A 21,791-nucleotide genomic window follows, 5' to 3' on the forward strand; every position below is an offset into this window, starting at 1 on the left:
AGGATGTACCGTGGGGGTGGTTTGCATACATGGGGACCGCCGAGACTATCCCACGGGGATTGTCACCATCACAGCACCTTGCGGTCAGGTGCAACATGAGGTGGGACTTATTAACACTCTTCCCTATGACGTGATCCTAGGAAGGGATCTGCCCTATTTTTGGACTTTATGGAAGGGACCTCCTAAGTCCCCTCAGATATTGGTCAGTCTGGGACCTGAGCCCTACAATCCTGAATCCGGGACGCCTGCCGTAGGGGTCCCCATGATAGGGACAGAATGTGAACCCGATAGGTCGCCCCTAGAGGTATTGGCAGGAGAGGCTGAGACGGTCGAGCCCATCCCGGAGTTGGAGGCGTCCCCGGATACGTTTGGGACAGCCCAACTCCAGGACCCTACATTAATACATGCCCGGAGTCGGGTGACAGTAGTTGACGGGGTGGCACAGCTGCCCGGTGCCCAGGTAAGGTACCCCCATTTCGCTCTTAAGCAGGATTTACTCTACCGGGTAGATGAAATACGGGGCGTCGGGGTAGAGCAGTTGGTGGTGCCCCAGCCGTATCGCCGGCGGGTCCTCGACTTGGCTCATAAACACCTGATGAGTGGCCACCTAGGGGTCAAGAAAACGCAGGAGTGAATATTGCAAAGGTTCTATTGGCCCGGGGTCTTTAGGGAGGTAAAACGGTTCTGCGAAACCTGCCCGGAGTGTCAGCTTACCGCACCCCTGACCCACTTTCGCAGTCCGCTGGTACCGTTACCCATTATAGAAGTCCCTTTTGAACGGATAGGGATGGATCTGGTGGGGCCCCTCGTAAAGTCCGCTCGAGGGCACCAACACATCCTAGTGATCGTTGACTATGCCACCCGGTATCCAGAGGCGATACCTCTCAGACATACTGCGGCGAAGCTTATAGCTCGGGAGTTGTTTGCTGTGTTCTGCCGGGTGGGGTTGCCCAAGGAGATCCTTACGGATCAGGGGACCCCATTCATGTCTAAAGTGACCAAAGAGCTATGCCGGCTACTCCAGATCAAGCAGTTGCGTACGTCTGTGTATCATTCTCAGACGGATGGGTTAGTAGAACGATTCAATAAAACCCTGAAAACCATGCTCAAAAGGGTGATGTCCAAAGACGGGAAAGACTGGGATATGATGCTTCCCTATTTGATGTTTGCCATACGAGAGGTGCCACAGGCATCCACGGGGTTTTCGCCTTTTGAATTGTTATACGGGCGACATCCCCGGGGATTGTTTGACCTGGCAAAGGAAACGTGGGAGCAAGAGCCCACCCCCCATAAAAGTGTGATTGAACACATTTTAGGAATGCAGAACCGCATAAGCGCGGTCATGCCAATTGTGAAGGAGCATTTACAGGAGGCTCAGGCCGCGCAAAGCGGCCGCTACAATAGACAAGCCACCGTGCGGACCTTTAAACCCGGGGATCGGGTGTTGGTTTTAATCCCCACGGCGGAGAGTAGATTCCTGGCTCAGTGGCAAGGCCCCTACGAGATAAAGGAAAGAGTCGGGGTGGTCAACTATAAGATATTGCAGCCCGGTAGGCGGAAACCTGAACAAATATACCAAATCAACCTATTAAAACCTTGCCAGGAACGGGAAAGCCTGATGGTTGTTTTTTCCCCATCTCCCTCCTCTTTGGGTCGTTCACATCCGGCTCCAGCGACCTCCGGAGAGGACGAACTGGAAGTAAGGATTGGAGAAGCCCTCACCAAGACACAGAGGCGAGAGGCCAGACGGCTGGTTCAGCAGAACCCCGATGTCTTCTCCGAGCTGCCTGGTAGGACCAGTCTGATATGACATGACATTGTCACCGAGCCTCACCTGAAGGTACGCCTGAAGTCATACCGGGTGCCGGAGGCTCGAAGACAAGCCATATCAGAGGAAGTGAAGACAATGCTACGCCTGGGGGTCATCGAAAAATCCCGGAGTGAATGGGCTAGTCCCATTGTCCTAATACCAAAACCCGATGGCTCCTTAAGGTTCTGCAATGACTTTAGGAGATTGAACGAAATATCCAAGTTCGATCTCTACCCCATGCCCCGGGTGGATGAGCTGATTGATAGGCTGGGACAGGCGCGATATTTCACCACGCTCGACCTGACCAAGGGGTACTGGCAGGTGCCACTGACGGAGTCCGCCAAGGAGAAAACCGCTTTTGTTACGCCGGAGGGTCTCTTCCACTATGTAGTCTTGCCTTTTGGGTTACATGGCGCTCCGGCCACGTTCCAGAGGTTGATGGACTTGGTGCTGGAACCCCACCAGGCGTATGCATCAGCGTACCTTGATGACATCATTATTTACAGCTCTGAGTGGCAGACCCACTTGGAACAGGTACAAGCGGTGGTGAACGCGCTCCGAACAGCCGGATTGACAGCCAATCCCAAGAAATGTGTGTTGGGGCTCACGGAAGCCCGCTACTTGGGCTACGTAATAGGCCAAGGAGTGATTAAGCCCCAAATTAACAAAGTTGAGGCGATCTAGAAGTGGCCTAGACCCCTGACCACGAAGCAGGTTAGGGCCTTCCTGGGTATCGTGGGGTATTACAGGAGGTTTGTAAAAGATTTTGCGGGACTATCAGCCCCCTTGACGGACCTTCTCAAAGGCAAGAAGTCCGTCATGGTGCGCTGGACTCCGCAGGCCGAGGACTCCTTCCGGGCCCTGAAGGGGGTCCTGTGCGGACAGCCCGTTCTTGTCAACCCTGATTTCCGGAAGGAGTTCATAGTACAGACTGACGCCTCGGAGGTCGGCCTGGGTGCAGTGCTGTCTCAGGTAGTTCAGGGGGAGGAACACCCCGTCACCTTCTTAAGTAGGAAGCTCACCCCTCCCGAGCGGAATTATAGCGTAGTGGAGAAGGAGTGCCTGGCGATCAAGTGGGCCTTGGAGTCCCTACGCTATTACCTGCTGGGACGGCAGTTTCGCTTTGTGACTGATCACTCTCCGCTGGTCTGGATGAGGTCCGCCAAGGAACGGAATGCCCGGGTTACCCGGTGGTTCCTTTCTCTGCAGAACTTCCGGTTTACGGTTGAACACCGGGCCGGTAGGTTGCAGGGCAACGCCGATGCCTTGTCCCGCGGCCCGTGTTTGATGGCGGGAGTTCAACCCCGCACGCTTGAACTGAGGGGGGGGGTATGTGAGAATGTGACCGGGGTTATCTATGACGGCCGGTATGTCTCGCCCCGGTTGTGCTCACTCCATGATAGAAAGTAACTCCACTCCAGGGTTAATGCTGTTTCCCTACAGGCTGAAGGAAGGGTTAAAAGGAAACAGGAACAAGGGCGGGTGTGCCGGGTGTGAGGGAGTGAACACAACTCCCTGAGTTCTCTGCCGGAGAGGCACATGTGTACTGTTGTGGACTTTTGTTTGGATATTAAACCTTGTCCTGTGACCCTTGGTGCCTGGATCCCGTGTCTTCTGCTGCGCAGCCGACCACGCTACCTCACAATATATATATATATATATATATATATATATATATATATATAGTGCTTTTTTTGCGGTGCTACACGCCGGTACGGCGTACTGGAAAATCTGAAGAGCGCCTCTGGCTCTGTCCACATGGCTAATTTGTAAAGTATACAAATTAGCCATGTGGAGCGAAGGCGCAAGCCAGAGGCGTCTCCAGGGGGCGCTGTCAGGCTGCCTGATGCGGCAGTGTGGAAAGTCTGCCGGGTGGGAGCCGCTCCCACTGCTCAATTGTCCTGGTATCTGTCAGACGTGAGGGCAATTGAAGCGGTGACGCCGTCGCTGACTTCCGGGTCAGCGCGACTGCTGTCATGTGATTAGGTCAGCTGATCAGACTGCTGACTCGGAAGCCAGCGCCGCAGCGCAGAAGCGGCAGAGAAATGCGGAGAAGTGCTCCACTGTGGAGCTGAAGAAGACACAGACGGAGAAACATTATGGGGTAAGAGGGGAGTATTTATGAAACAGTATGAGGGAGAGTGGGGGGGAGGGAACTATTTGTGGACACACTATGGGGGGGACAGAAGGTGGGGGAGGGAATCATCTGTGCACACACTATGGGGGGGACAGGGTGGGGGCAATATGTATATACACAGTATGGATGGGGGAGGGAACTAGCTGTAGACAGAGTATGGGGAGAGAGAGGATGAGGTTTCATGCATGGGAAGAGAAATGATGAGGAGTGATGTATGGGGAGAGAGAAGATGAGGTTTCATGCATGGGGACAGAGGATGAGGGTTCATGCATGGGGACAGAGGATGAGGTTTCATGCATGTGGACAGAGAGGATAAGGGGTGATGCATGGGGCAGAGGATGAGGGGATGATGCATGGGGACAGAGGATGAGAGGGTGATGCATGGGGACAGAAGATGAAGGGTGATGCATGGGGACAGAGAGGATGAGGGGTGATGCATGGGGACAGAGGATGAGGGGGGATGTATGGGGAGAGAGAGGATGAGGTTTCATGCATGGGGAGAGAAATGATGAGGGGTGATGTATGGGGAGAGACAGGATGAGGTTTCATGCATGGGGAGAGTGGATGAGGGGTTATGTATGGGGAGAGAGAGGATGAGGTTTCATGCATGGGGACAGAGGATGAGGGTTCATGCATGGGGACAGAGGATGAGGTTTCATGCATGGGGACAGAGAGGATAATGGGTGATGCATGGGGCAGAGCATGAGGGGTGATGCATGGGAACAGAGGATGAGGGGGTGATACATGGGGACAGAAGATGAAGGGTGATGCATGGGGACAGAGGATGAGGGGGGATGTATGGGGAGAGAGAGGATGAGGTTTCATGCATGGGGAGAGAAATGATGAGGGGGGATGCATGGGGAGAGAGAGGATGAGGTTTCATGCATGGGGACAGAGGATGAGGGGTAATGCATGGGGAGAGAGAGGATGAGGTTTCATGTATGGGGAGAGAGAGGATGAGGTTTCATGCATGGGGAGAGAGAGGATGAGGTTTCATGCATGGGGAGAGCGAGGATGAGGTTTCATGCATGGGGAGAGCGAGGATGAGGTTTCATGCATGGGGAGAGCGAGGATGAGGTTTCATGCATGGGGAGAGAAATGATGAGGGGTGATGTATGGGGAGAGAGAGGATGAGGTTTCATGCATGGGGACAGAGGATGAGGGGTTATGCATGGGGAGAGCGAGGATGAGGTTTCATGCATGGGGACAGAGAGGATAATGGGTGATGCATGGGGACAGAGAGGATGAGGTTTCATGGAGTGAACTGGATGTGGAGCGAACTGGAAAGAAATTTTGAGGACACAGAATAAAGAGTGACATGGTATGAGGAGCAAGTGGGCAGGATGGGGAGGGAGGTGGAAAAGTATATGGACACACAGGAGGTAGTGAGGAGACAGGAAGGGATGAGAAGAATGTGAGGGGCACAGAATAGAGACTGGATAGTGGAGGGGGTGGTATGGAGAGGGGGCATTATGGAAGGACAGTGTGAGGTTATAGCAAGGAGGGGGAGTGTGATGAGGGCACAGTATAAAGACGGTGCAGTATAAGGGGACACAATGTAAAGGACACTGTAAACAGTAGGCTCAGTTTGGAAAGAGGGAATATGGAGGGCATGTACCATAAGAGGGACAGTGGGGGTCATATTTTGTGCAGAGAATACTGGGGCCATTATTTATTCTGGGGCACTGCGTAGGGCAGATATTTTTAAGTCGTAGTATTATAATCATTCTGCTATTTTTAGGGGCATCGTGTCTGGATGTGTTACAGAAGACCGGAGAAGATGGAAATCTGCAGAGACGAGATGTGAATGTGAAAAGTCATCATGGCGTCAGGACAAGATGAAGAATAGAAAGAAATGACTAGAGACAACATCATCTATAAGGTACCTGAATGTAAATGTGTATTTGTGATACTATGACCCATCATTAGGCCTTGGTCCCACTTGCGCATTGCTTCTGATGTGAGCGCAATGGGACCCCCACTGATTAGCTGATTATAGTGCAGGTGTCCGGAAATGCTTATTTCTGGATCTGCTTCGTCCTCTGATGGTGTCTGCGGCCAGGTACTGCACATCCACCTCATTGATTTTAATAGGAGACTGCTGCCACTATCAGAAGACAGAGCAGATCCAGAACTGAGCACTTCCAGCCACCTGCCACCACCGGCACCTAGTGTAGGGAATTGGCGGGGTTGCCAGGTGCCGGACCCCGACCAGTCAGACATTGGTGACCTATCCTATGGAAATGTCATTAATGTTCAAGTAGTGGACAATCTCTTTTAATAAAGTCTTGTGCCGTCTGACAAGTTAAGGGTTGCTATGTTTTTATTTATGTTGTTAGGAGCATTAAAGGGGTTGTCCAAATTTGTGAGGAGTCTGCAGTCACTCTATGTGACTGCAGACTTCTGAATTTTCACAGTGTGCACTCTGCACGCTGTCACGATTCTCTGGTGCCGGCGGTGAGAGTGGAAGGTTATAAAGCTGCAAGTATGCAATTTACATAGATGTGGTCATGTGCTGAACAGACATGCTCAATGAACTGACTGAGGCTGGACACATCAAACCAGAATGGGGCCAGAAGTGTACAAATCTCATACTTGTGCTCACATGATCGTCCACTCTCTCCACTGGCACCGGCACACCCCACCGCAGCCCTGCTACTCAATGTTGGCCGGCAGCGCGCCTGACAGCACCCCAACCCCCCGCTCCTCGCCTGAGATATGCGTACCAGCAAATTTTTTTTTTACAATAAAAGCACTGTATATATATATATATATATATATATATATATATATATATATATATATATATATATATATATATATTACAGTGCCTACAAGTAGTATTCAACCCCCTGCATATTTAGCAGGTTTACACATTCAGAATTAACTTGGCATTGTGACATTTGGACTGTAGATCAGCCTGGAAGTGTGAAATGCACTGCAGCAAAAAAGAATGTTTATTTCTTTTTTTATTTTTTTTTAAATTGTGAAAAGTTTATTCAGAGGGTCATTTATTATTCAACCCCTCAAACCACAAGAATTCTGTTTGGTTCCCCTAAAGTATTAAGAAGTATTTCAGGCACAAAGAACAATGAGCTTCACATGTTTGGATTATCTCTTTTTCCAGCCTTTTCTGACTAATTAAGACCCTCCCCAAACTTGTGAACAGCACTCATACTTGGTCAACATGGGAAAGACAAAGGAGCATTCCAAGGCCATCAGAGACAAGATCGTGGAGGGTCACAAGGCTGGCAAGGGGTACAAAACCCTTTCCAAGGAGTTGGGCCTACCTGTCTCCACTGTTGGGAGCATCATCTGGAAGTGGAAGGCTTATGGAACTACTGTTAGCCTTTCACGGCCTGGACAGCCTTTGAAAGTTTCCACCCATGCCGAGGCCAGGCTTGTCCCAAGAGTCAAGGCTAACCCAAGGACAACAAGGAAGAAGCTCCGGGAAGATCTCACGGCAGTGGGGACATTGGTTTCAGTCAATACCATAAGTAACGTACTCCACCGCAATGGTCTCCGTTCCAGACGAGCCCGTAAGGTACCTTTACTTTCAAAGCGTCATGTCAAGGCTCGTCTGCAGTTTGCTCATGATCACTTGTAGGACTCTGAGACAGACTGGTTCAAGGTTCTCTGGTCTGATGAGACCAAGATCGAGATCTTTGGTGCCAACCACACACGACGTTTGGAGACTGGATGGCACTGCATACGACCCCAAGAATACCATCCCTACAGTCAAGCATGGTGGTGGCAGCATCATGCTGTGGGGCTGTTTCTCAGCCAAGGGGCCTGGCCATCTGGTCCGCATCCATGGGAAGATGGATAGCATCATCTTCCAACAAGACAACGACCCAAAGCACACAGCCAGGAAAACCAAGGCCTGGTTCAAGAGGGAAAAAATCAAGGTGTTGCAGTGGCCTAGTCAGTCTCCTGACCTTAACCCAATAGAAAACTTGTGGAAGGAGCTCAAGATTAAAGTCCACATGAGACACCCAAAGAACCTAGATAACTTGGAGAAGATCTGCATGGAGGAGTGGGCCAAGATAACTCCAGAGACCTGTGCCGGCCTGATCAGGTCTTATAAAAGACGATTATTAGCTGTAATTGCAAACAAGGGTTATTCCATAAAATATTAAACCTAGGGGTTGAATAATAATTGACCCACACTTTTATGTTGAAAATTTATTAAAATTTAACTGAGCAACATAACTTGTTGGTTTGTAAGATTTATGCATCTGTTAATAAATCCTGCTCTTGTTTGAAGTTTGCAGCCTCTAACTTATTTGCATCTTATCAAACCTACTAAATCTGTAGGGGGTTGAATACCACTTGTAGGCACTGTGTATATATATATATATATATATATATTATATATATATATATATATATATATATATATATATATAATTGTATATCACCCAGAAATAACAAACAACTATATAAATCTCAGGAAGTATGGATTTCCTGAATCTTGTATGGTGTGAAAATCTTTTTCAATATGAATGAGCGTGGTGACAGGTCCCCCACCTGTTCTGGACGCTGCATGATCAGCCACCTTGTTCAGCTGCCAATTGAGAGTGCTGCGTAAATTTAGCATTATGGATCAAATTCTAAGAATATCCTAACTGCAATTCATTCAACATGTCATCATTTTTTTCACTAGGCATGGGAAGAAGAGTAGCAGCTGGAGACATCTAGGAAAAAATTAAGTGATAAAGAAAATGGGTATATCCAGCTGATGCTGACGTGAAGCACCACTTGTTAGGGAACGGTGAATAATTTTTTTTAGAATGCTTTAATGCTTTGCAAGCAACCAAATAGTCAACGTGTGCACGTGGCCTGAGGGTTTCCAGTTTTTATTCGTCTCCAATTTATATCAAATCAGTGTATACCTGTTAATTGAAAAGACATAGGACGATATAGTGTCATCCCAAACCACACACAGTAATCCATCGTATGTAAAGATTCTGGTTCTATTTAGTCATATGCCTTTTTTAAGAAACTAATCTTTATGTCCTTGGGAAAGACAAAAAATAGTCTTTATTTTAGTATCCTTTTTTTGTTACTTTTTAATATAAAAGACACGTTTCACAGATGGCTCAAAAATAACGGCCAAATATCGGCTGTACATACACTGACGAGCAAAAAATCTTTTATTTCATCGATGGTCTCTTGGCCAAGAAAATTGTCAGACTGCATCATATGAATTCCTTAACAGTTGGAAGAATACGAAATGAAGTCCATCCATCTATTTTAAGCCAAGAGGTGGATATCCAGGCAAAATATTGAAGTCAACAAGTCGGCTCATCATAAAATATATCAGTTTTGGCACAAGAAACACGGCAGTAGAGGTGACTCATGCTTCATGATAGGGAGGTCACAGGTATCGATACAAGCACTGTGCAATGCATGTTACATAAGTCTGGACTTGTGCACTTAATAAAGGCAAAGAAGACTCCACTTCAATATCGTCAGGAATATGACATAGAAATTTCAGCACCAAATCTGCATCTCTTGGCAAAAAACAAGATTTTCTGCCAGGATATGCAGGTCTGTGAACACCATGGCCTCACCTGAGGTGAGGTCACTCAGTTCAGTGAGGTCAGGTTTCCTGCGGTCACAGGTAGAGATTTGTCGGAACCTCCAGCTGTGATCGCAAATAACCTGAGTGACTTTACTGCTCATCATTGCGTCTCAGTCGTTCTCTGCCTGAAGCCTACAGCGGGAGGACATGTTCTGTTCCCGTGCATGGTTTCTTCAGATGTAGCAGAGCTGGAATAATCATGGAACCTCGTGAGGATTACGTTAGACCTGAGTATTTTGGGAGTTAATAAAGGGGTGAATGGGTATGTTTGTATTTTATTTCAAATAAAGGTTTATTTTCCAGTGTCTGTCTTTATTTCTTTTCACTTACAGATTAGTAAAGGGGATCTCATAGATGCCTCCCATTACTAATCTAAGGCTTAGTAGCAGCTGTGAGCTGTCATTAACCCCTTATTACCCAGACTGCCACCCCACCAGGGCAATCGAGATAAGCCTGGTAAGTTCCAGGATTGTCGCTTCTAATGGATGCAACAATCCTCGGCTGCAAGGTGCTATTTTTAGGCTGGGGGCCTAATAATCATGGGTTTCCCCAGCCTGAGAATATCAGCCTCCAGTTGTCGGATTTATCATGGCTGGGTATCAAAATTGGGGGGGACCGCTCTCCATTTTTTTCAAATGAGTGGTAAGTATAAAGCGCTTTCTCCATTCCCCCTATCCCTTCTACAACCCTTTTTAAACACCTGATTCGGGTCCCCATAGACTTTTATGGGGACCGACGTCCAGCCAGATATCAGGGATCAATTCCAGGCCCGAACCAGGTTTATTTTAAACTTGGTTGGACACGCCAATCCCGAGAATCTTCGAGTCCACCCATCACCAGTCCCTAACCCTAAAGATACATACTGAAATTCACTGGTCATCCAGGTGTCTGGAATAAAAATTACTGTTTTACGCTTGGAAACAGAGATGGGGATGTTATGTCATTGTTTGGGAAAAGTGTTCGATGTCTCGTTGTGACTGTTGCTTCAGTGAATGGGAAAGAATTACAGAGCTGGTTCTTGAACGAGAGGAAAATAAAGAACGAGACAAGAAGCCATAAATTCTGAAATGCTTTAATTCCTGCAGAAGGATTGGTTTATGTAATAAATGTAAATCAAACGAACTGCTGACTGAACAGTAAATAAGCATTAAGCAATCAGGCCTATACTGAGTCAGCAGCCTTGTTCCAGCCCCCAAAGGGATTCAAAAGAATCTTCTTTTATCTGCACTGATGAAGTCTATATAGCTTTAAAGGGGTTTTCCCACAAAGTTCATTTTAATCAATAGATCTTGTAATAATAATAACAGATTGTACAATGAGATGTTTTAAAAAAAAAAAAAAAGTTTCTGTCCTGAGAGAATTTTATATATGTGCCCCTGCTCTGTACTGTGTAATGGCAGTGTCTGACTGTACAGTGACATGGTCTATTCACAGCTTCTGGGCCGGGAAGGAAGTGAAAAGTATACAACTGTTACAACACGGGATCGCTAATAATTCTTTCTATGAGGTAAAATATTTTTTTAAAACATGCAGGAAAATAATAATATTTTTTTATTTATAAAGTGCCAACTTATTCTTTAGCATTTTACAATTCAGTGGGGACATGTACAAACAGTATGAGACATTACAGAGTAATACGATTCAACTGTGCTCGCAAGCTTACAGTTTATGACAATCTATGGGAAATGTTTTACCTCACAAAAAGAATCATCTATGATTTTGTGCTGTAATATCTTTATAGTCTTTTGAGTCCTCCCCGGCCCAAAAATGTTCCTGTGCTGTGATGATCTATGCATGTGCCCCTGCTGTGTATTGTGTAATGACCATGTCCCTGTACGGTCAGACACGGCCATTGCACAGTACACAGCAGGGGCACATGCATAGATCATCACAGCACAGGAACATTTTTTTTTAAAGACCTTTAAACGTGAAAATTATTATTATCCCAAGATCTATTAATTAAAATGAACTTTGAGATTAACTTTGTTCATGGGAAATAAAGAATGGTGAGCCCATAGTATGGTATACCAACTGAAAAGACCACATTTAGGTCCTATGACCTTCTCCAATCCTGCTCCTTCCACAAGACGTACTCTTACAGAACCATGAAGTAGAACACCTCATTGAAAGGGCCTTTAAACTGTAGATATCATTTATCTTCTAGTTAGCCTGTCAAACTAACTTTGAGGAAACATTTAATATATGTTGAACTTTTTCTTTTTTTGTTCTCCATGGCCAAGCATAACTTTTCCTCAACACTGCAGACATGCTTTATATTACACGGATTTGGCAGGTTCCTATCCCTAGGATAGACCTGATGAAAGCAGCCCCATGCACAATGGAAAGTTGTTAGCTGAACAGTCTACTTTCCTGTCTCCCCTGTACACAGGTATGCTTGGCAATCCTTTGTTATCTATTTCAGAGCAAACAGTATAACAACAGTATAGAGACCATTTTTAGCACAATAGAATATCATAATGTACAATCCCAACCGTTTTTTGCCGCGGGTGCGTTTTTGTGCGTTTTTTGCCGCAAAAAACGCAGCGTCAAAAAAACGCAGTGTGTGAACCTAGCCTTACAGAGCAAACTCTGCTGACAGTGTCTCCTGTCTCAGAGAACAAATAGATTGGCTATCAAAATCTAATGCGCCACATCTTTCTCTCCCCCAACACCATCTGTCATGGGATGGTCCAGAGGACCCCATACACATTAGACTGTCGTCTGATCCCGTTAACAATGGTAAGCTCAGCTGACATTAGTCTGATTTCTACAGGGGCCTCTATTATCTATACCCTTGCCCATCAGTTTATTAAATAGGCTGTGGTGCTACTCACTGAAACCTCTTAAATGTCATTATTTTTTGTTTTTAGGCTATGTGCACACAGTGCGTTTTTTTGACGCTGCGTTTTTGTGCGTTTTTGGCCGCTAAAAACGCACAAAAACGCACCTGCGTCGAAAAAACGCAGCAAAAAACGCACGCGTTTTGCCGCGATTTGGTGCGTTTTTTTGCTGCGTTTTGCTGCGTTTTTGCTCACTGCGTCCTTATGCGTTTTTTATCAGTGAACAAAAAAAAAAGGTCTGATGTCATTTCCTTCTTCAATGTGTTCTTCATTCTCCACTAGTGTATGCAGAAGAGAAGACAGCTGCAGAACTACAAGGCTCAGCATGCTGCATCCAATAGTGTATGCAGGAGAGCAGACAGCAGCTGTCGAACTACTAGGCTCAGCATCCTCCTTCCAGGACTGTATGCAGGATTTCTTTGCCCCCCCAAACAAAAAAAATGACGTGGGCTTCGCCATATTTTTGTATGCTAGCCGTGTACAGCAGGCAGGTACGGGCTGCCCCCAACCCCCAGCTGCCTATTTGTACCCGGCTGGGAACCAAAAATATAGGGAAGCCCTTTTTTTTTAAATTATTTCATGAATTTCATGAAATAATTTAAAAAAAAAATGACGTGAGCTTCGCCCAATTTTTGAGTCCAGCCGGGTACAACTAGGCAGCTGGGGATTGGAATCCACAGTGCAGGGTGCCCAAGCTTTCTGGGCACCCCCGCTGTGAATTGCAGTCCCGCAGCCACCCCAGAAAATGGCGCTTTCATAGAAGCGCCATCTTCTGGCGCTGTATCCAACTCTTCTAGCTGCCCTGATGCCGGGTCGCTAGCTGGGTAATAATGGAGTTAGGGCTAGCTGTATATTATCAGCTAGCCCTAAGCCCGAAATTCATGGTGTCACGCCAATATTAGACATGGCCACCATGAATTTCTAGTAATGATAAAAAAAAAAACACAACACACAGAAAAATATTTTTATTAGAAATAAAACACAACACAATTAGTGACTCCATCTTTATTGAAATAAACCCCCCTCCGCAGTAATCCTGGGTCAGGGTCCCGCGCCGTCCAATCTGGATCCAATATCATCTGATCGGTTTGCTGGAAGGCAAAGCGATCAGATGATGTGTCAGGATCAAGTGCCTGAATCCCATCACACATCAGCTGATTGTATAAAAGCCATTTATACAATCAGCAGATGCATCAGTGCAAAAAAAAAAAAAATAATACTCACTTATGTGCTGATTACCGGCAGCTCCTGTAGCGATGGGGCGGGAGTCTGATCCCGTCCGATCGCTGCAGCAGCTGCCGGTAATCAGGGATGAAGTCTCCTGACGAATCCGCTGATACCGGCCGGGCGCCCGCGTCACCGCGATACTTACGATCACCTGATGCGTCAGGTGACTGCATCAGGTGATCCATCGCCAGGTCCTTCATCCTGCAGGCATACGCACCTGGGGAGACTGCACACAGCCGGAGCGGCGATACCGTGACAGAATCTGGGAGCGGGCATGGCACCGAGAGTCTGCAGACAGGTGAGTATAACTTTTTTTTTTTTTTTCTACTGTTAACTTTTGTTTTCGCAGCCGCTTCCACCTCCCGCCCAGACATGGCGCCGCACGGCAGCATACATGCCCAGGACGGGAGATGGAAGCGACGGTGACGGTACCGGGAGGATTCACGCTTCTGTATATACTGACAGAAGGAATCCTCTTCCTGTACACGTCACTTTGCTACCCACCTCCTGCGTTTATAGCTGCGTTTTTGGTCTTAGAAACGCACCAAAACGCACCAAAACGCAGCTATTTGCGTTTCTCATTGCGTCTTTCAACATCCCATTGAACTCAATGGATGAAAAGCGCAGTGAAAAACGCGGGAATAATTGACATGCTGCGTTTTTGTGGTCACCACAAAAACGCAGCTGAAAAAAAACGCTGTGTGGGGACAGCAAAAATGAAAACTCATAGACTTTGCTGGGGAAGCAAAGTCATGCAGTTTTGAGGCCAAAAACGCACCCGAAAAACGCGCAAAAACGCCGAGAAAAACGCACTGTGTGCACATAGCCTTACTCTTTTTAAGAATGAACACTTGTTACAAATAGGTAAACATGGTCGGCTTGTAAATCTACATACTGTACATAATACATAAAAGGTATGGTCAAAATCTGTTTCATGGTAAATTTCCTCAAAAGACAAAGGGGAATTCCATCTAAGAAAGAAAGGTTCAATTTGCAGAGGAGACAAGACTTTTTTACCTTAAGAACTATTAATCTGTGGAATAGTTCACCTTAAGTGCTGGTCACAGCAGGAACCAATTATTTGTTTTAAAAAAAGGCCGAGATGCTTTTTTAGATAAAAATATGTATATTTTGTATTGAATGTTTGATCCAGCGGGTCAACAGTTAGGATCAGGAGAGGAAGCTTAGCTCTTTCGTATTAGACTGGATCATGCATTGTGGTTGTTCAAATATCCTTTTCAATTGTCTTTATTCATCCCTCAGGTGAATATGGTGGATATTTGTCATTTTTCAAATATATAAACTATATAACTATATACTGAGCAGAACTCCTTGATGAGGGTAGGAAAATTTGTAGTCACAAATATGGTCTACAATGATACATTGGAGTTAAAAAAAAAAAAAAAAAAAAAAAGGGACAAGTTATATTTGTTGTGGTCAGTTCATAAACCTCAAAAAGATAATAGTGGTCTGTAACTAATCGGACTCACTATGAGTCAAGAATGAGTGCCTTCAGAGGACTAGGGGATCCCTCCAAGGGGACCATAGTCACAGCCGTCCAAAGATGGGGGTATCAGTTGATGGGGGTATCAGTTGATGGGGGTATCAGTTGAGGTATTGTTTATCTAAAGAGTATAGTTCTCCAGGTCCAATCTTTTGTTAAAAAAAACTACTCCTAAAGAAGAGCGGAAAATATGTGGCCATCAATTGTAGACCAGGGTGAAGGAGGAACCGCCATCTGCAGGTTATGCCACAGGAAAGCAGACTGTCAATTTATGTTTAGAGAGCAGCACATTGCTGAACGATTCATCTGAGAAAATCAGCATGTAGATGTAGCTTTAATATTCAAAGGGAAATTGAATTCAAAGAGATAAATATACAGTATTTTGGAAAATTTACACAATGCTTTTTATGGTACCAGAACAGTCAGGTTTAAGGCAATAGGCCAAGCGTCTACTTATTGGGCAGTTGGGTTGATGCCCTCTGTTGTAGGTAACTATGTAGTTGACATCTAACAGTAGACGTTGTGCTGCATGTTGCACATTTGTTCAATTCCATACAATGGGACAACACTACAATACCAAGCACAGCCAATAACTGCTGGAGATGGGAACAAAAAGGCGCAATAGGGTCTTACCCGATATGATGGTTGGTAGTATAAAGAGAGGTACACTCACCTGGTGTGGTTGTGCCAGTCACAACCCCTTATGCGCATATGTGAGTGTCCGCGTGGTTCAGCAGCGGCCCTGTCGGTAACGTGGTAAAATATAGATGAGAGAGGAAAGCGGGTTTATGCTGCACTAAAAACCACTAATGCCGGTGTATTTAAAAAGTTTTTTCTTTTATTTTACAGTCCAACGCGTTTCAGAGACATTGTCCGTCTCCTTCAGGTTATTTCTTTTTTTCCTGAAGGAGACGAACAATGTCTCTGAAACGTGTTGGACTGTAAAATAAAAGAAAAAACTTTTTAAACACACCGGCATTAGTGGTTTTTAGCGCGGCATAAATCCGCTTTCCTCTGTCATGTATATTTTAAGCACAGCCAATAGTGAGTGTACACTATACAAGGCAGGGCAAACATTACAGAGGCTCTGGAATACTGGAATACCTATGAGTTCAGGGCGAACACAGGCAGAAGAAGGTCCCCTTGCAACAACAGTATAGAGACCATTTTTAGTACAATAGAATATCATAATGTACAATCCCAACCGTTTTTTGCCGCGGGTGCGTTTTTGTGCGTTTTTTGCCGCAAAAACCGCACAAAAACGCAGCGTCAAAAAAACGCAGTGTGTGAACCTAGCCTTACAGAGCAAACTCTGCTGACAGTGTCTCCTGTCTCAGAGAACAAATAGATTGGCTATCAAAATCTAATGCGCCACATCTTTCGCTCCCCCAACACCATCTGTCATGGGATGGTCCAGAGGACCCCAGACACATTAGAATGTCGTCTGATCCCGTTAACAATGGTAAGCTCAGCTGACATTAGTCTGATTTTTTAACAAAAGATTGGACCTGGAGAACTATACTCTTTAGATAAACAATACCTCAACTGATACCCCCATCAACTGATACCCCCATCAACTGATACCCCCATCAACTGATACCCCCATCTTTGGACAGCTGTGACTATGGTCCCCTTGGAGGGATCACCTAGTCCTCTGAAGGCCCTAATTCTTGACTCATAGTGAGTCCGATTAGTTACAGACCACTATTATCTTGTTTGCTGCTGTAGAAGTTGCACCAAAAATACTGTATGTCCGCCCTTGCAATAGCCCCTGAAGCAGTCAGACTGACCCCACTGACCTGATCTTGATAACCTGCTGAGACTATGAATATTTTTATCCCAGAAAATCCTTTCACGAATACACTTCAAAAAATGGATTGTGATGTTTTGTACAAGCAAAACTAAAATCTTCCAGTCTACCTGCTTGGAACTTGGAAGGGGAGTAGGATATTTGGGTTAGCCGTATTCAAACCCAGATTTTCAGGTTTTTAGGTGAAAACTTTTGGTAAGTAGAGCAGAATGAAATTGTCTTTATTAGTAAACTTGTTTATATAGAATTTTGGAGCTGTATTAGTAACACAGTGATTTTATCTATTCGTTGTAGGAAGTCAAAGACGACCCATAATAGATTAATTTCTAATAAATCTGCGCCCTGACCTTTCCTAGCAGATTAAACACAGCTTTGTGCATCCAATTAAATGAAACATGGCCACTATTACTATGTACATAGTTAATTACCCTCCATGGGGCTACCGATCTTCAAGAAGATTCCTAAATGAGAGCCCTAAATTATTTATATTGAACAAGTGACAGCGTGTGGTTTTTCTTCTACTTTGAGGGGCGTTTCGATCATTCTCTTTAATTCCCGATTCATTTCTTTTACTGTCCAAAATGGCTAAAAGGATGCTCCAAGTCTTTCTTTCCCCGCTGCAAACAGGTAGGAGTTTTATATGCCACCTTGTAATGTACATGAGAGCAAAAGTGGGGGCATCTTGGGGGTCCTTTTTATGAACCGTGTTAGAGATCTTTTTGGAAAGTTCCTGCATATGTCTGGTACTTTAATACCTGTTGACTTACCATCACCTCATCATATGCAATCATGTGAATTATAGGAATGTTGTGCTTGATAGATGTCAGTCAGGCTAGTGGTCACTCCGGTCTGTCTTTGTGCTGAAGAATAGAGAAGACGTATGAAGGCGGATGTTCTGGAAAATATTCATTCAGGTTATTGTGTTACCTGTGCATCTTTCTATACAGTAATAGTACAAATAACCTAAAATTAGGTTCTTAACTGACATAATTATCTTGTCCTGCATGACTATATAAGAACCACTGGGCTTTGACTAGTGATTATTTTCATGGTTGATATATAGTTTTCAGTCTTCCGGACCAGATTGTGTATTCTGAATCATTTTGCTCATTATTTTATTCCCTAGTATTCTATACAAGATGATGATTGTGATTACTGTTGGATCTAAAGATTGGGAGAATCTTTATTCACAGATGGTGATTGTGATTATTGCTCTTATAGCGAATAGATCCTTGATACTTAAGAGCTCAATGATTTCTTTGTACTCTTACTGTTTCGTGGATATAAAGGGTCTTAAATGCATTTTCTAAAACACCCATTGCATTATACACTGGAGAGCCATCTTATCATTTGCTCTTTTACTTGCCATTAATGGCACATTCTTTTTAATCTCTTCCTTATTGAAGCACTTTTACCCTCCAATCACAAGAGCATGGAAGTTTTCCCCTAATCAGATGAACATGCATTGATTTTTCATAATATTAGAAAATTGTTTCCAAAAAGTATTTAAAAAATGTGACAGTCCTGTCCAGATAGTGCCAGATGGTAAAGGGTTGATTATAATTGGTGAATAAAATGCCATAGAGACAGATCATCACTGATTTGTATAGGCACAGTTCTCATCAGGTCTTAGCTTTATAAGACATGGACAATTATCTTTATGACTTATCCAATGAAATCGGTAGACTCTGACGACTTTCATGTAAAGGGTATGGGAGTCTTTAGAATAATATTTGTTCACTAGTAACTTAAACTGTAACTATATTTTTTTATTAGAATTTTTTTATATAAAAGGTGATCGATAGTATTGCTGATCGCTAGGGGTTTAGGTCCCAAGACCCCCACCGATCACTCAAAATACTACTTTGAAGCCCACAGCTCCTGCATAAGGCCCCTTTCACACATCAGTTTTTTGCCGTCAGTCACAATCCATTTCCTCGATGGATCCGTCGCAGATAGAATAGAGAGGTAAGTTCGGCACTCATAAAATGAAGAAGTAGTAGCAAGAATATTTGTGTGTTTTTTTTATTGTGAAAAATTATAACAAAAACATTCCTAGTTAGCCAGATTGTGGCTAAACTGATGCGACGGATCCATTTTTCGACAGATCCGACTAGCTGGGGGCTACATAATAAATTGAAGCATGCGCTGTTTAAAAAACATGCAAATGGAATCCGTCGTGCCGAATTCCGTGATTTGACGGATTATGACGGATCCTGCACCCATAGGCTTCCATTCTACAAACCGATGGACGGCGACGGATCCGTTGCTGTCCGTTTTTTCAACGTACACAAAAAACGTTACTTTGGCCGTCATCTCCATCCGACAGACAAAGAATTTTTGGCGGATCCATCGAACGACGGATGAAACGTGAGGCCATCCGTCACTAACACAAGTCTATGAGAAAAAAACAGATCCAGCGGCATCAGCCGCCGGATCCATTTTTTTTAAAAATTCAACTGATTGTGACTGACGAAAAAAACCTGATGTGTGAAAGGGGTCTTAACTGCGCGCACACATCAATGTATACTCTCAATAGTCAGTATAGTAGTCTATACATTTTCTCACAGCGTGGTGTAAGGACCATACTATTAAGCAGTTGGTTGAAAGCCTATTCAACAAGGTGAAATATTACATATATTTATTTTTATTGCTAGTCCTTTATGATACAAGAGTTTATGAATAATCGACCTAGAATTGCCTAGTTGGGACTATGTGAAATATTGGTATTCGTATAACACATGACTAATTCTCACTAGTCTCTCATGGTTAGAAGAAAGAATATCAAGCAGATTTTCCAGTGTGTTCCTAAATATGGTGTATATCGGTTGTGAAATATAATGTTACTGGATAATGTTGGGTTCTTAATCACAAATTTTCTAGGTAAAACAGTGACCACAATTGTCATGTTAGCCAAGTTGTAAAATCCAGTCGAAATTTTTCACAGCATAAGAAGCCTTTATCCTTTATGTCCTTGGCATCTGATGAACTGTGAACGATAGTTCTTTGTCATTGTTCATATATAGTTAATTATGAGCCGCCTGTTCCCATCCCAAATAACGTTTACCAATGCTAACTTTTCAGCTGGTTCACTTCTGTACCATTGATGTGATATCTGATTGTGCAGTAGAGCTCAGAACTGTTTTCCAACATTCGGAGATCTTTATAGAAAAGTAACATCTTCCAAACATGTCCCTATGATTCTTTTCTAGATGATGGGAAGTTGTCTCTGGAGGAGTTCCAGGCTTTTTTCTCAGATGGGACCCTCAACGAAGAGGAACTTGAGAAGTTGTTTCACACCATCGACTCTGACAACACCAAGTAAGAATGTGATGTTTTTTTCTTCTGCTTAGCAGAGCATGTCTGCATCTCTTCTGTTCTCACTTCACGACTGCTAGTCTTACAGCACATTGTTTAGTAATATGCACGCTACTGTTAGATACATTCAAAGGAAATATTCAGAATGGTTAAATATTGGGCAAATATGGTAATATAATATCTACACTTTGATCTGTAGGGAAATAAAAGGTCATTGATGTTTTTTCAGCATTGAATACTAATTAGTAGACTGCTTATTAATAAAGAATTACAAAAGGTATGCAAATTAGCTAAAAAAGAAAGCTGTTTCTCTAGTGACACCTAATGGAGGCAGCTGCCCTCTATATAGGTAAGTCATTGTCCAGCCCTTCGACATGCTGAGCAACACAACTCAAAATATTACCCAAACCAGAGTCTCTTCCCGAGAGATGCTCATTGGCTGGATTGAGATTCTTGCCTTTTGTCAATGTTAGAATTGGTTGAGTAACAGGAAGAGTTTGACCTTGACTTATAGGGTAGCTACCTTCTTTGGAAACACTATAAGGCCTTGTGCGCACGCTGTATTTTTTACGTGGTTTTTTTTTTTGGGTGCAGTTTTGGTCCCAAAACTGCATGCATTTCCTTCCTAAGCAAAGTCTATGAGATATCATTTTTAGGGTAAGTTCACAAACTGCGTTTTTCGCGGCGTTTTTGCGCAGTTTTCGGGTGCATTTTTGCTCAGAAAACTGCATGACTTTGCTTCCCCAGCAAAGTCTATGAGTTTTCATTTTTGCTGTGTGCACACAGCGTTTTTTTTCAGCTGCGTTTTTGTGGTGCCACAAAAACATAGCATGTCAATTTTTCCCGCGTTTTTCACTGCGCTTTTCATCCATTGAGTGCAATGGGATGTTGAAAGACGCAATGAGAAACGCAAATAGGTGCGTTTTGGTGCGTTTTAGTGCGTTTCTAAGACCAAAAATGCAGCTATAAACGCAGGAGGTGGGTAGTAAAGTGACATGTACAGGAAGAGGATTCCTTCTGTCAGTAAATACAGAAGCGTGAATCCTCCCGGTACCGTCACCGCTGCCTCCACCTCCCATCCTGTGCATGTATGCTGCCGTGCGGCGCCATGTCTGGGCGGGAGGGGGAGGCAGCTGCGAAATCAAAAGTGAAAAGTAGAAAAAAAGTCATACTCACCTGTCTGCAGGGTCCCGGTGCCATGCCCGCTCCCATCTCCTCCCGGTACCGCCGCTCCGGGTGTGTGCAGTCTCCCCGGGTACGTATGCAGGACCTGGCGATGGATCACCTGATGCAGTCACCTTACGCGTCAGCTGATCGTAAGTCTCGGGGTGACGCCAGCGCCCGGCCGGCTAACCTGTCAGCGGATGCATCAGGAGACTTCATCCCTGATTACCGGCAGCTGCTGCAGCGATCGGACGGGATCAGACTCGCTCTAGGAGCTGCCGGTAATCAGCACATAAGTGAGTATTTTTTTTTTTTTTGCACAGATGCATCTGCTGATTGTATATTGTTTATACAATCAGCTAATGTGTGATGTGATTCAGGCACTTGATCCTGA

At 44.6% G+C, this 21,791-nt stretch overlaps 1 protein-coding gene across 1 annotated transcript in view; it reads left to right on the top strand.

The window, feature by feature from the left end:
- The window catches only part of NECAB2 (N-terminal EF-hand calcium binding protein 2), a 397,380-nt gene that overhangs the window by 144,236 nt on the left and 231,353 nt on the right, over positions 1-21,791 (top strand). Inside the window, exon 3 of the mRNA XM_075325697.1 lies at positions 20,128-20,236. Coding sequence (XP_075181812.1) covers positions 20,128-20,236 — 109 coding nt within the window. The remainder of the gene's footprint in view (positions 1-20,127; positions 20,237-21,791) is intronic.

Source organism: Anomaloglossus baeobatrachus, chromosome 10 (genome assembly GCF_048569485.1).
Source record: "Anomaloglossus baeobatrachus isolate aAnoBae1 chromosome 10, aAnoBae1.hap1, whole genome shotgun sequence".
NCBI classification, from domain to species: Eukaryota; Metazoa; Chordata; class Amphibia; order Anura; family Aromobatidae; genus Anomaloglossus; species Anomaloglossus baeobatrachus.